Raw genomic sequence first — 16,436 nt, 5'->3', positions numbered from 1 at the left:
AAGGTAGGGAAACAAGCCTGAATAACTTCAAGGTGTGTGTCAGGGTAATAAACTATAGAAGAATACTTAGTCTTAACTGTGTCTACAGTAATTTCAGAAGTGTTGTCAATAAAATGGCTGAAATTGAATTTCTAATTAGGATTAATAATGCTGACATAATAGAGTTAATGGAAATGTGGTGCCACCAGAAAATTGGGAATAATAAGTTCCACTATGGTATGTATAATGTATTTAGGAAAGATAGGGAAGATGTGGTGGTGTCATGCTTCTTAACAAAAGCAAACCAAGTGTGAAAACAGCTTTTGCTGAGTCTGAAGTTACATCTGCCAGCAGATAGAATCTGTTTGGTGTGAGTTAAGTGAAAGCAGAAGTATAATGAGAGTGGGAGTAATCTACAGATCAGAATATCGTGAAAAGTATGATGAGAGTCTCTACATGGAGATGGAATGAACAGGCAGGCATGAATGTCTTATTATGGGTGATTTCAATCCACTCCAGATTGACTGGAATAAGTGGGAGAAGGAACTCACATGGAAAAATTTTTTTTTAAATTAACTTGATTATTATTTGTACTAGCATGTTAGAAAAAATACCAGGGATGAGAATATTCTTTAGCTCATCATTATCCGTGAATCAGATGACATCACAGGGCTTAAAGTACATGAACCATTTTCCAGTAGTGATGACACAATCGTCAGTTGGAAGATGAAAGATGCTGCAATAGTTAAGGGCACGGTTTTAATTTCAGAAGATGGGACTTAGTTTAAGGTGCTATATGGCACCTATTAATTGGGCATATTGCAGAGTGAGGGTGAATACATTTTTATTCTGGAATACCTTTAAAGCAGAAATCACAAAGCCATGAACACTACCTTTAAGAAAATATTGCAGGAGGAGGATTCTGAAATGGATGAATGCGGAGCTGGCTACACAAACAAAACAGAACAGAGCAGAGCAGAGCAGAAAAAGATAGCATGGGATAGTTACAGAGCAACGAAAATTACTGAAGCCTACAAGAGGTACAAGTTGATCTGTAATAGTACTTTAAATAAGGTTAGGGAGGCTAAGGCTGCAAATGAGAAAGAATTGGCAAAGAGAGAAAAGAATGGCGACAAGGAATTTTTCCACATATGAGAATACAACGAAGCAGAAAGCAAATAAGATTGGACCCTTGTGCACTAAGAAGTAATAGCGGTCAGATTTCTAATAGTCTGATTTGAACGAGATTTATGATGGCTCTATACATCTTTCTAAAAGGCACAAATATAAAATTTCCTGAAAATTCAATTCATTGGGAAAGTTATTACATGAGGATGAAGAAAAAAAAAAAAAATAATAATTGCTCCATTCCTACATTCCAATTTTAATAAAATTTGGAACAGCTCGTTTTTTTTTTTTTTTTTTTAACGTAGAATGCGCCTCCGTAGCCAGGTGGGCAGGAGCAGAGTGCGTAGCACACGCTTCTTGATTAGACCAGGGTGTTCGAGCCCGTGACCACCGAATATGGAAAGGTCAAGGAATGACCATCGCATATCCCCGGAGCAATATGGCCTTAGTTGCTAATCTCCTAAAAAAAGCCAAATAACAACATAAATACGTAGAAATATAAAATTTCATGAAAATCCATCCACTGGGAGTTGAGCTGTTACATGCAGATAAACAAGGTAGGTGAAGTCAATAGGCATGTTACACATATATGCTAATGCACCTGGGGGGGGGGTTGGATAATTCAAAGTAAATTATCCAAACTCTGATATGTTTACATTTACATAACTTCATAATTTTAAAATTATTAAGTATTAGACTTAGAAGTATTACAATTTTAAAATTAAATAATAAATATAAATTTCCTCATATATACATATATATATATATATATATATACCATAATTAAATAAGTTATAGTGCAAGAACCCTCCATAGTTTGAAAATCGAGGCAGACCCCAGCCGACCGTACTCCCGTTAAAAATGAAAAAACATATATAATAGGTTAATTAATATAATATAATATAATATAATAAGCCTTACGTGGGAAAAGGTATTTTGCAAGGGACTTTTTCGAGGGCTAAACCCCTACAAAATATCCAACCCTAGTTAGGCTGAGCTATCAGTTTCTGTTGTCATCTGCCTGTATAACTAAGACCAAAAAGAGTCCATAATGATGGATAATAATATTAAAAGGAGAACTAAGTAAGCCATATAAGTACTAGGCAAGCTAACCATTAAGGGGGTATGTGTAAATGGTAATTTATAAGTATACAGGCTGGATGACATTTAGCCCGACCGATAGCTGCGAAAACATAAGCACAACTGAGAACCAATTGATTGCAGAATAAGGCTAAATTAGCTAACATAAGGAGAACGGAAAGCAGTATAGGTAAAGAAATAGTACCTCACTCCCCCTCGAATTACTCTAATAGTTCGTGAGGTATGAAAAAAGGCAAGAGGATAGATAAAAGTAAAAAGCGAAAGAAAAGCAAATAATCAATCATACTTCGGATATTACCGGGGGCGTAACTTCCCGACCCTAAAAGGTAGGGATCCTGGTAAGGTAGTAAGAGCCGGTGAAAGATATCAATAAAATGAGTAAGTACAAAATGGAATGGCTAATTCCTACTTCATATTAGCGCTAAATTATACCTACGTAAATATGTCAAGTAGTGTCGAACCTATAAAGTAGAATGCTAAGCGTTAAATCGATAAAGAACACGGGGTGGTACGAGGTACCCGTATAGTAACCCCAACGACGATACTAAGATCCATACGTTACCATAGCCAGTAGCAGAAACAACTAAAAGCCTGTAAGTCTAAGTGATAGTGCAGCGGTTATATACGACTGTAACCAGTCGTATATAACCGCTGCACTGTCAGCGCCACCTAATTTGTGTCAAATATCTACTGACGGCCTAAATTAAGATAAATAAAAGTAAAACAGACGCCCTCTTTAGTAGTGAAAGCAAATCTAATAAATTCTCAGATGGAGAAGATAAAACAAAGTAGGAGAAGAGAAACGAATTAATTCCTACTGTAAAAACCCATATAGGTATGACTTTTTTAATGAGTGTAAGCTATATATAGCGTGTTAATACAGCAGTACCTAGTATGTACATGTAAATACATAGGCTAAGCAGTAACAGCCACGCTCAATCGATACCAATGTATAAAACCAGCTACTCATATAACCTTATACCAATATATTAATTCCATTAAAACTGAGAAAATATTCCAACTAAGTATAATTCAGAGTTAGGTATGCCAAATGGCTTCCAGAGTATCCAACTTGTTTAAATTATCGTGATATTTATTTAGGGCTATGGACAAGGCAGTATTCATATGCTTAATAATGAAATTATGCGGGTAACCATTATCTAATAATTTATGCTTGAGATCGATAAGTGCGTCACTTGTATTATTACAGATCTTTACTCTTCTGATACATTGCGCCACTATCCATATTTAACATGCAATATTTTATGTTATTTTATTTTAACATTTTAAACGGAGTAATATTACGATCATCTGTAGAGGCCTCTATAGCCAAGTGGTCAAGAGTGTAATAGCACCTGCTGTTTGAGTAGACTGGGGTTCAAGCCCCTGACTACTAAATACAATCAACCTGCACTGGACTAGTGCTGCACATTATGGTCTATTTCCCTGAGCATGATATGTTTAGGTATCCTCCATCCTGCAGTGGATTAACAATGGCCACAGATTTATTTATTTATTCATCTGTTATTATTTACATTCAGCATGAACTGCAGAGCACACTGACAACAAATTTTCACAATAGGTACATAATGTATAGTCTATTAAGCTACTGGTTAAGAAAAAATGGGTAAAAATGCATTTAAGCTGGCACAGTCCTGACAACTAAACACGAAACTATGTGACTTACTTTTGACAAAGGCTAGGAGGAGTGGTGCCAACAGTGATTGGCAGACACAAGCCACATCCCACATGCTGCTTTCCTCTCCACGTGGGCATGGAACTAAGCTTTTGGCTGTTGTTCGATAAGGTCTATGACAATGTTTTCTCTTCTATGGAATAAGGTCTATGACAATGTTTTCTCTTCTATGGAATAAGGTCTATGACAATGTTTTCTCTTCTATGGAATAAGGTCTATGACAATGTTTCCTCTTTCTATGGCATTCAGAGTACAGTGATATCGTACATACACAGAAGCAAGCTGTAATTATAGAAAATCGACAGCTAAAAGCAAGCTGTAGTTAGAGAAAATGGATGGCTAGCAGCAAGATGAAATTATAGAAAATGGATGGCCAGTGATATCGTCAACTGAACGAACAGTAGAAACCAGAACAGGGTGTGCACTCCACTATCGGTGAGAAGAAAAGGAAGAAGGCAGCAATTGACTGTGATATACTGTTGATTACGAAAAAAAAAAAATTTTACGCATGAATCAGTCCCAAATTGGTGACGTAAAGTAATTTCAGTGTACGGTATCACTGTTTGTCAAATGCCATAGAAAGAAAGATTGACTTCAACCCAGAGAAGAGGAAACACTGTGATAGACTTTATTGAACAACAGAAGAAAGCTGTTGTCATGCAAAAAGTGGAGAGGGAAGTGGTTTGTGTTATCTAGCTTGTTTCTGCCAATCACTGTTGGCGCCACTCCACCTTGCCTTCACCAAAGGTAAGTCACATAGTTTCACGTTAATCGTCAGGACTGCCAACTTAAATGCATTTATGCGTAAAAATTTTTTACCTCTATGAAGCAAACTGTTGTTTAATTTTGATTAGAGTCTACTTTGTGTATAATCATGTCCTTCATTGAACACATTGGAAATTTGTTTTTAGATCATTAGTAATTAGTTAATCAGACCATGTATAGTTCAATACTTTTAACTTATTATCTCCTCGAGGTAGTATTACCAAAATATTATCTATCATGTCTTTAACCGATTGGATGATCTTTATAATAATAATAATATTAACTTAATGCATAATACCCATCATGGCTGGATACCTGGGGCTAATACCCAAGACCAATTATTGGAATAAGTTACTCCCAGAAGGCTGACAGCTTGAGTAAACATACGTTTCTCCTCATATATCAGCTGGATAGTTACCTATGTGAGAAGAAAAATGCATAGGTAGTTTATTTGCCCATTTCCTTTTTTATATGTATTTTATTTTCTATTTCTGTTATTTATTCTTTTTTTTATTGTACTTTATTAGAATTTATCCATTTATTTTTGGATAGTGCAGCTTCCTTGTACTCAATCACTAATACTAATATCTAAAATTTATTTTTGTTATTATCTGAATAGAAAATTTTGTTCATCAATTTGAGTTAACTAGAGCAGAATTTAGTGAGCTAGACTGCCTGCTTACAGATATTCAAAGGATATTCAAGGATATTCAAATTTATCCTTAAACAGTGACCCGAAGACAACTCAACTCCAATATGCTAATACTCGAGATCTCTGCGGGTAATAGCTATTCTTTGCAGTTCAAACAGCAGAGTTGAATGTGCTTAGAGTTTGTCTGCCTATCTAGAAACACAAAATTTTATTCTTCCAGATACAGACTATGACTATGGCTATTGCTATTTCTTTGTAGTTGAAACAGAAGAGTTAAATGTGCTTAGGATATGTGTGACATAGCTGAGGGGTCAGGTATGAGGGACGAAAAGTAGTATATTTGCTTTGGGTGACCATGGCTCAAGTAACCATGATTGTTAAATATGGTGCCATCCTTGTATTCTTTATCATGTGAATGATAAAGAGTTTAAATTTAATTAATTGTGCTTAAATTAACTTAAATTAGTTTAAATTAATTGTGCTTAGAACACACTCAGCTGTCAAAGAAACAACCACAAACTTTTCTTTCAGACCTGACACCATCTAAGCTATGCCAGGCTTGAATTTCTGAAATAGTATTATTTAAGGAAAAAAGCTAAATCTCAAGAAAACCATAATCTATAATTTACCTGCAGAACTGGTTAAATTAGTGTAATATGACAAAAACTGTTTTTGTCATATTACACTAATTTAACCAGTTCTGCAGGTAAAACAGTGTCATCCTAAAACAAAAATAAATCAAAATATTAATTACTAAATCAAATTTAGAATTAAAAATCTGATAAATGAAAATTTGACAATTTAAAAAGAAATATACTTCAAGAGAGAGAAAATTTGAAGATTTAAAAAGAAATATACTTCAAGAGAGAGGCATTCTCAAAGACACTATCCATGATAAATCGTAGATCATTTGTAATTGTTCTTCCTCTTTCTGTATGCTGTTCAAATTTCGTTTTTACAGCAGATTTGGATAAGCATTCCTATATCAAAAGAGTGAATAGGGTAAGTTCTAATCATAATGATAATAGCTCTCTTCTATATAAAAACAATCATACTGACAATCAATTAAACAATCAAACAGAGAACCACTTTTTGTATTTTCTAGATTATATAGAAATTAATTTCTAAAAATTGGCTGCCAAGCTTATTCTTTACAAGATTTAAAAATAAAATTATGAATTTATGTATTTTTTATTGCTTAATCATACGGAAAGATGAAACAACTTCAAATAAGAATTTTAATGAAAGTATCAATAATACTGAGTTTAAAAGCAATTCATGTAAGAAATTAAATGAAATGAATTTAAGACCATTGCAGTATATGGACGCCGACCGGGCTAGCCGAGTGGGTAAAGTACCTACCCGGCAACCCAAAGGTCGCGGGTTCGATTCCCGCCTCGGGCTTGGATCAAAGTACTGCAAAAACCTTGGGAGGTGCAATATGGCCACAGAAGCCGATGCGACAACAACTACCAAAAAAAAAAAAAAAAAAAAAAAAAAAGTATATGGACAAATGCTACACTGGTGTGCAAAAGTTAAGGACTAATTAAGTTAAGGACAACGCTATTTCTAAAGGTTACGACAATAAAATCTTTACTTAAGGTACTCTTTACTGACGAGAGTAGATTCAGTCTCAGCAGCAATTCTGGATATCAGCTAATCTGGCGAGAGATTGGCACATGGCAACCTGCAAACATCACTGAAAGGGATTGATATGGTGATCAAGGCATTCTCGTCTGGGGAGGCGTTATCTTGGATGGATGTACACAACTCCAGATACTGGAAAGTGGTATTGTAACCGGTGCATGCTACTGTACTGAGGTAATCCTTCCCCATGTGCATCTGTTCCGAGGTGCCACTGGCCCCGAGTTCATGTTTATGGATGATAACACCACACCCCATCGTACTGCATCCCACTGAACACATATGGGACGCTCTGGAGATGCCTAGCGGTACGCTCACACCCACCAGAAAATGTTTACCAGCTGAAGATGGTGCTGACAGAGGAATGGACGATGTTACCACAAGAACTTATCAAAAATATTGTTCTAAGTATGGACAGGCTTATGGATGATAACACCACACCCCCATCACACTGCATCCCATCAAACACATATGGGATGCTCTGGAGATACCTAGCAGCACATACACACCCACCAGAAAATGTTCACCAGTTGAAGATGGTGCTGACATAGGAATGGACGATGTCACCACAAGAACTTATCAACAATATTGTTCTAAGTATGGACAGGCAGTGCAAAGCCTGCATTGATATTAGGGGTGGCGATATCTCCTACTGAGGACCACCTCTTCCCTTTGTTCCATCTTTGGCAGTAATGCATCTGTATCATGGCAGCCAGTGCTATGTTGACATTTTTGAATTAAGTCCCTCTGTACCGGTTTTTTTTTTTTTTTTTTCAGTTGTTGTGTCGGTGTTGTTTCCTTCATCATTTCTGTACTCATGAGATTCCTTTGATATGCTTTTCCCATATCCTGGCCACTCCTATGAGAAGCTACAGGCGAAAACCTGACTGGTACTTAAATTTTACGTGTTCTGTACTCACGGAATCTCGTGTACTCACGAGATTACTCACAATCTCATGTACTTACAACTGCAGGTTGGAAATTCTACTCTGGATATGAATTTCAATCAGGTCCCAGAAGCCATTTTGAAGTCTATAAGAGTTGATGATATGGGAGACTTCAATAACTCAGAGCTGAAGGAATGTAAAGCACAGTGAGTTATTGAAAATATAATTTAGACTATGTATAAATATAGTGCAAATGCATCAGGAATACATAGCTATATCTGAATAAATCAGATTATTAATAAAACGGCATCGTTTTAAGTTATATCTCATATTGTGAATACCTTCACAACGAGTTGCCATGATATTGCACTACTTCGAATAAGTAACGCTTCACCTAAGGAGAAGACTAATGTTACTTATTCTCAGATGGATACCACCACCCAGACGGCACCGTTTCAGGGCTATTTGGCCCTTCTTCGGTGGGTGGGTAGGTACCCGAGTGATGCAATGATGGCAAAACAGTTATGAAGTATAACTCCACAATATGAGAGATGCCTGATGGTGTATCATGTATTTAGACTCAAGCGTTTAGGGCATAAGCCTCAAGCTATGAAGGAGTCTAGACTATGTATAAATATAGTGCAAATGCATCAGGAATACATAGCTATATCTGAATAAATCAGATTATTAATAAAACTGATTTATTCAGATATAGCTATGTATTCCTGATGCATTTGCACTATATTTATACATAGTCTAGACTCCTTCATAGCTTGAGGCTTATGCCCTAAACGCTTGAGTCTAAATACATGATACACCATCAGGCATCTCTCATATTGTGGAGTTATACTTCATAACTGTTTTGCCATCATTGCATCACTCGGGTACCTACCCACCCACCGAAGAAGGGCCAAATAGCCCTGAAACGGTGCCGTCTGGGTGGTGGTATCCATCTGAGAATAAGTAACATTAGTCTTCTCCTTAGGTGAAGCGTTACTTATTCGAAGTAGTGCAATATCATGGCAACTCGTTGTGAAGGTATTCACAATATGAGATATAACTTAAAACGATGCCGTTTTATTAATAATCTGATTTATTCAGATATAGCTATGTATTCCTGATGCATTTGCACTATATTTATACATAGTCTAGACTCCTTCATAGCTTGAGGCTTATGCCCTAAACGCTTGAGTCTAAATACATGATACACCATCAGGCATCTCTCATATTGTGGAGTTATACTTCATAACTGTTTTGCCATCATTGCATCACTCGGGTACCTACCCACCCACCGAAGAAGGGCCAAATAGCCCTGAAACGGTGCCGTCTGGGTGGTGGTATCCATCTGAGAATAAGTAACATTAGTCTTCTCCTTAGGTGAAGCGTTACTTTTCGAAGTAGTGCAATATCATGGCAACTCGTTGTGAAGGTATTCACAATATGAGATATAACTTAAAACGATGCCGTTTTATTAATAATCTGATTTATTCAGATATAGCTATGTATTCCTGATGCATTTGCACTATATTTATACATAGTCTAGACTCCTTCATAGCTTGAGGCTTATGCCCTAAACGCTTGAGAAATATAATTTATTAAATTTTACTGCTTTTTCTCTTTGAGGTAAGTTATTGTTAATGTATTCCTTATTGACATATTGTTTTACTACTCAGTTTTAAGTAAAATTTAAAAAAATAGCTTTGCAAAGACAGACCTCATATTATTAGTATTAAAAGATAGTGAATCAGGTAATTGTAAATAGGAGGAAAACAAGATTTTTTTTTTTAATGAAAACACAAAAAAAACAGGAAGTTTTTTTGCAAATAGCAGGAAGTTTTTGTAAAGTCCACACTGTACTACATATTAAATTACACTGACAACATAAACATTCTAAAAGAAAATATACAAATAGGATTGTATACTGGAACATATGTTTTCAAACCTTTGAAGAGGACAAAGTCCTCTTCAAAAGTGTTTAGTCAATTCAGTTTATAACAATGGCTCTGTTGTCTAGACTTGACTGTCAGGAGCAATTTGGCTGAATATTCTGACACACACTCATCACTGCTATGAGGAATTGTTAAAATGACAAGCATCACATGAGATAGTATGTAATATTTTAAGTTTCCTTTTGCACTTTTCAGTTCCCTAACGAAGGACCACTGCACACCAATTCCTTCTTTCATAGTAGTGTGTTCTCACACTGAAACACACAACTCATACTGCAAAAAATCCATTGCTTCATATATTTCTTCATCTTTAATGACACCAAGATGTAGTTGAAACTTGCCAACAAAAAATTTAAATTGAAAATGATGCACTATAATGTGTAACTATCTAAGCAGTGCCAAATATTACCCTCAACTCTGCATGAGAGTAACCTTTGGCACTGCTTAGACAGGTACATGTTATAAGCAGTGCTAAAGGTTTCCCTCAACTCCATATGATGTTTCTGGTTGAAGATACAGACTTTATAAAGCCAGTCAGTGAGGGTAGTGTAGTGTAGTGTGTTGTTAGTGTTATGTGACTGGCCTCTTAGTAATTGGGACGTTGCAATCACCTGGAAATCTGCCTTTCAGAATTCATCTCTGGCACATGGAGCTGGGCCTCTACTATCTAGTAAGTAAACATGCTAGGATGCACCCTCAGGCTAAGTTAATTTACTTTTATGCCGGAGATTAAGTTAAGCAGATAAAAGTAATTTGATTTGGGTTTAATTTAGGGTTAATTTTATAAGGCTAAACTACATAAACTAATTCACTCTATCTTAAAAAAAAAGGAAATTGAAAGATCAAAGAGGAACAGAAGGCTAGAGAGGAGGAAGTAAGAGGCATCCCCCAAGGGAAAAAAAAAAAAAAAAAAGATTTGGGGTAAAGAGGGAAAGGGGTGCCCCTCTAAAGAAACAGCCCCCATAAGACATCAAGAGAACTTACGGTCAGAGGGACAGTTAGCTCCCTCTGACTGTAATTATAGGGAGAGTGGGAAGAAAAAGCTCTATAATGGTGATACCACAGAAACATGAGGTCACTCACATTCCACACTAAGGAATCACATCCTAGTGTTGGCAGGAAATCCTATCCCTCTAAGAGAGGGGTTGCCATTTTTTCCCTTGGAAGGATAATCCTTCCAAAGAAACAAATGGAAGCAGGGTTCCAAGGGGGTACGACCACCTGGGAATAACTAGAGATCCCAGTATCAGTGGTTCCCACCTGTCAAAAAGAGCAAAGAAGTTAGTTCCACACTGGCACAACATTACCAATGTCAGGTGTCAATTTTGTTTCCAAACCATTAAGAAACCAAGTCATAACTGAAATTACCCTATGAGAGGTTTCCAATATTCCCAAACCGGCTTTGTTGTTGTTGTTGTTATGGGTGTTTAATGGCACATAAACTACTATGGCTATAATGCGCCTATTCATTTTTTATATAGGGAAATCAAAAAAATTTTATAAAATCAGAAAAGATTTAAAAGTCTAATCTGTTTCAGAAAGTTGAAAAATTCAAAAATATTTGCCTTGTCACCAATGAGATTCTCTAAAGTTATTGGTTTATTAAGATTTACCAGTGATAGCAGGGTTGATGCTCTGTCTTGTCTATAGTAGGGGCAGTCAATGAGTATGTGTTTAACAGTCAGATTTATATAGCAATGTGGACACTGTGGTGGATCGTCTCCTCTAAGTAAATAAAGATGGGTTAGATGGGTATGACCTATTCTTGCCCTTGATAGGACTACTTCTTCTCGTCTTGATGTACGGATACTGGAGCACCAATTTTTTGGATCGTGTTTAAATTGAAAGAATTTATTATTTGTTTGAGAGTGCCATATTGTTGTCCATTCTGACAAGCATGCAGCTTGAATAGCTACTGCAAAGTCTGATGGCGGAACAGGGATATTAGTTAAGTCTAAGCTATTTGGATTTTTTGCGGCTTTATCAGCCAGTTCATTGCCCAAAATACCAGAATGTGCTGGAATCCAACAGAAGATGACCTGTTGACGGCGTTCTTCAATTTTTAGTAATGTTTCGTATTTCTTCTATAACAGGGTGAACTTTATCTGAGAAATTACATAAAGCCATGATTGAACTAAGCGAATCGGTGTAAATAACTGATTTTAAAGATCGATCAGCACAGAGATTTTGTAAGGCCAGTTTAATTGCATATATTTCAGCTGAAAAGATACTGAATTCAGGTGGAAGGGATACTGAAATAACGGTATTCGGAAACACTGCAGCTGCTCCAACATTTGAATTTGATTTAGAGCCATCTGTATAAATTGGGGAAAAATCAGAATATCTTTGAGTGTGAACTGCAAGAAGTTGTATGATATTAGATGCTTGTAAAATGTCTTTTCCCCATTGGCAGAGATAAGTGTCACAAGTCACCAGAGGAAGAGAAGCCCATGGTGGTTGACAGCAGGTTGCTACCTGTTGTACGGAATGAACGGAAAGATTCCAAACTTCCATCAGTTGAAGGAGACGAAGACCAGCTGGCATTACTATGCTAGGTTTATTTCTGAAGAGGTTTTCTAGTGGTGGATTGAACAAATATGACTGAATCGGATGCGAGGCACAGCTTTGTATCTTAACGGCATACTTTAGTAACAGTGTTTTTCTACGTAACGATAATGGGGGCTCGTGAGCACCAATATAGAGACTATGTTTGGGCGATGTTCTAAAAGCACCAAGTGCAATCCTCAAAGCACTGTGTTGAATGGGATCAAGCCAGCGTAATGCGCTCATTCTGGCAGAATCATAGATGGGAGCTCCATAATCAAGGCGGGATCTGATTAATGACCTGTATAGCCGAAGCAGAGAAGTACGATCTGCATCCCATGTTTGGGCAGATAAAGCTCTGAGTATGTTTAACTTTTTTAGACATGAAGTCCGTACATTTTTAATATGATCTAGGAAATTTAACTTATTGTCAAGGGTTAATCGTAGAAATCGGATGTTGCTGGTGACCGGGACAAAGACATTAGAAATTTGAAGTTCAGGATCTGGATGAAGTTTGCGTTGTCTACAGAAATGGATGGCAACTGTTTTCTGTTGTAAGAGCCGATAGCCGTTGAGGCTCGCCCATTGTTGAATTTTATTAAGTGATATCTGAAGCTGTCTTTCAATAGACCTCATGTTTTGAGAATGACAAGAGATGGAAAGGTCATCTGCATAAAGGTAAGTCTCAATTGTATTTGGAAGCTGCTTAGTAATAGAATCTATTCTCAGAGCAAAAAGAGTGGCACTCAGTACTGATCCCTGTGGAACACCTTCTTCGTGGATGAAAGTTGGGGAAAGGGCATGTTGATATCGAACTTGAAATGATCTAGTATGTAGAAAGTTCTGAATGAATATAGGAAGATTGCCTCGTAGTCCGAGAAATTAAAGATCACTAAGTATACCATACCGCCAGGTGGTATCAAAAGCCTTCTCTATGTCTATTGAAACCATTACTAGATGTTCATGTTTGACAAAAGCATTATGGATGGCAAATTCGGCCTTGACCATAAGATCTAAGCATGATCTGTTTTGGCGAAAGCCATATTGACAATGGCTCATTAGATGTTCCGACTCAATGATTCAGACGAGTCTTCTGTGGATAATTTTCTCAAGGATTTTACTGAGGCAGCTTGAGAGAGAGATATGGGTCTATAGCTATTTGGGTTGGATGGATCTTTTCCAGGCTTCAGGAATGCCAAAATTGTAGAGTGATGCCAAGATGCTGGAAAAACATTTTCTAAAAATATGCGATTGTAAAAGACCAGGAGGCAGCGCAGAGCTTTGTCATCAAGATGTTGTAGCATGACATAATAAATCCCATCTGGCCCAGCAGCACCATTGCGAGCTGTTCTAATGACATGTAAAAGTTCAGAATATTGCAGAGGTTTGTTATATGGGAGAAGACGGGTAGTTTGAAAATGAATAGCATGCTTTTCTTTAGTGTTTTTAATTCTTTGGAATGAGGTAGTATAGGCTGACATTGCTGAGATTTCTGCAAAAGTATTGCCTAAAGCATTGGCTATATCTACTGGATTAGAGAGATCTTTTCCATTCCAGGAGAGGATTGCAGAAGGTATGGTAGGAAACTTACCAGACAGCTGTCTAATTTTTTTCCATATTATTTTGGGATCGGTATTTCTGTGAAAAGTGGATGCAAAACGGGTCCAGGATTCTTTCTTTGCTTGTTTTTGTATGAAGCGTGCTTTTGCCCTTAATTTCTTATAATTAATGAGATTGACTGTGCTCGGACATTTCCGAAACAAATTCCAGGCTTTATTTTTTGCTCTCTTTGCTGTGGTGCATTTATCATTCCACCAGTAATTATAATGCTTTCGGCCCGGCGGATTTGATATTGGTATTGTGTCTTTAGCCACATTTAGATGCGACGTGATGTAATCTGCCACATCATCAATGTGCTGGAGGCGGATTTTTTCCTCATCGAGGTCAATTGATGATTGAAATTTTGCCCAGTCTGCTCGGACAAATTTCCACTTTCTGCAGGGTTGAATTGAGGGAGTCTTTGCTTTCAGAAAGTTGCATACTATTGGGAAGTGGTCACTGCCCATGGGATCGTTCATTACATACCACTCTATGGCTGGGACTAGTACTGGTGAAGAAATTGAGAGATCTATTGCTGAGGTGTGTCCTGTTGGAAGCTGTACGTGTGTCGGTGCACCTGTATTGAATATAGTGAGATTTCGTGCATCCAAAAAACTTTCAATTAGTCGGCCTCGTCTATCCAATTTAGGAGAGCCCCATAATGGGTGGTGCCCATTAAAGTCCCCTAATATACAGAGAGGTGGAGGTATCTGTACAAAGAGGTCTTCAAGATCTTTTAAAGAGTTAGTACAGTTTGGCGGTAGGTATATTGAGACTAGTGTTATTGCACTATGGAGAATTATATGAACAGCAACAGCTTCTATATTAATTTGGAGTGGGATATGTTTAGTTGGGATCTTTGAATTTACTAGGATTGCCACACCACCATGGGCAGCGCTAGCGGTATTTCGATCTCTTCGATAAATGCAATAGTTCTTTATCGAAGGAGAAATTTGTGTGGTTAGGTAAGTTTCCTGTAGACAAAAGGCAACCGGAGAATATTGATTAATTAGGTATTGAATATCGTCTGTGTTTGAACGAAAGCCTCTGCAATTCCATTGTAAGATGCTGTGGGTCATTTTTGTTTAGTTGAGGATGATTCATCTGACTGTTTTTTGTTTGAGGAGGATTTTTTTCGGTCTCTTTTCGGGAAGGTAGGGCGACCGGTATCCATAGTATCGTTTGCGTGAAGTTCTAGTATTGGTTCTTCATGATCTGGGTTTACATCTACTTCCATACTACCAGTGGATGATTCAGGTTTATTGTTGTGTTTAGTTGTTTTCAGTTTTTCTTTGTCATGCGGGACTGTCCGAGTCTCAACTGGGATACTGATTGGAGTGTTGGTCGATTCACTGATTTTAATTTGATGTGTGTCTTTGACAGGGTTTGATAATGTGTTTTTAACCCAGTTAGCTAGAGATGTGCAGGGAGGTATGGATACATCTGTTTGAGCTGCTGTTGAATTAAAGCTTCGAGTGTGAGCTGCATATGAACGACTGGGCATGGTCGACATAACCTGTCTGCGTGCCTCGGGGTACGTAACTTTGTGCTCTATTTTATATTTTTGGATTTTCTTCCCCGTTTTCCACATTTCACAAGATTTGGAAAAGGCTGGATGACTTTCTTTGCAGTTGGGACAAATGGGACTTGAGGCTGAACAGTCTGTTTGTGTATGCTCCTTGGAACCAAAAATTGGACAAATGGCATCACCTCTACATGCTTGTTGCGAATGTCCATATTTTTGGCATTTAAAGCAACGTAGAGGATTAGGTATGTAAGGCCGTATTCGGCAGTTTAAATAGCCAGCTTTTACTGAGGATGGCAAGTCTGGGGTGCTGAATGTTAAAATTATGGATCGGGTTGGAACAAGATTTCCATCTTTTTTGGTTTTTATACGTTTTGCACTAATTACTTTTTGATTGCCCAGTTCCTGTACTAATTCCTCTTCAGATACTGTAATCAGGTCCCACTTTGTGATGACACCTTTTGACGAGTTTAACGTATTGTGGGGAGTTATAGATACGGGTATCCCAGCAAAGGTTGTTGTTTTAAGCAGCCATTCTGAATGTTTTGAGGAGGCTGTTTCGATTAGGAGGTCTCCGGATTGCAGACGTTTAACCATTTTCGGTGTACCAGCAATGGATTCCAAAAATCTTTGGATGACAAATGGTGATAATTTGCCGACAGGCTGGTTGGAGAGCGAATGTATTACAAGGAAGTTTGGCATCTCATTGCTCTGCACTTCTCTTCGGAGCCTTTTTGGTTGGTTTAGGTCATCATCATTTGATATGTCTGGCCTTAAATTTGAAGGCTCTAGTGGTGGATAGTCATTTATATCCATCGTTACTCCTTTTCGCCCTGGAGGATAACTTTTCCCCCAGGTTACCGGCCCCGCCACGGGGAGGCAGGAGCAGTGCCGCTCGGAGGCCAAGCGGTTGAAGTGTTAGTTAATTAGTAAAAATATAAATAGAGGAAAATGTAAAGAAAGGTGT

General features: G+C 37.5%; 1 protein-coding gene across 2 annotated transcripts in view; it reads right to left on the bottom strand.

Moving 5' to 3' along the window:
• Window positions 1-16,436, bottom strand: part of Marf (Mitochondrial assembly regulatory factor) — a 495,171-nt gene that overhangs the window by 197,817 nt on the left and 280,918 nt on the right. For both annotated transcript variants that reach the window (XM_090376530.1, XM_090376532.1), the window contains exon 10: window positions 6,180-6,301. In XM_090376530.1, the coding sequence (XP_090232656.1) occupies window positions 6,180-6,301 (122 nt within the window). The remainder of the gene's footprint in view (window positions 1-6,179; window positions 6,302-16,436) is intronic.

The sequence above is a fragment of the Mastigoproctus giganteus genome, chromosome 6 (genome assembly GCF_048544385.1).
Source record: "Mastigoproctus giganteus isolate SK-2022 chromosome 6, ASM4854438v1, whole genome shotgun sequence".
NCBI lineage: Eukaryota > Metazoa > Arthropoda > Arachnida > Uropygi > Thelyphonidae > Mastigoproctus > Mastigoproctus giganteus.
This window is presented reverse-complemented; position numbering and strand designations above follow the sequence as displayed.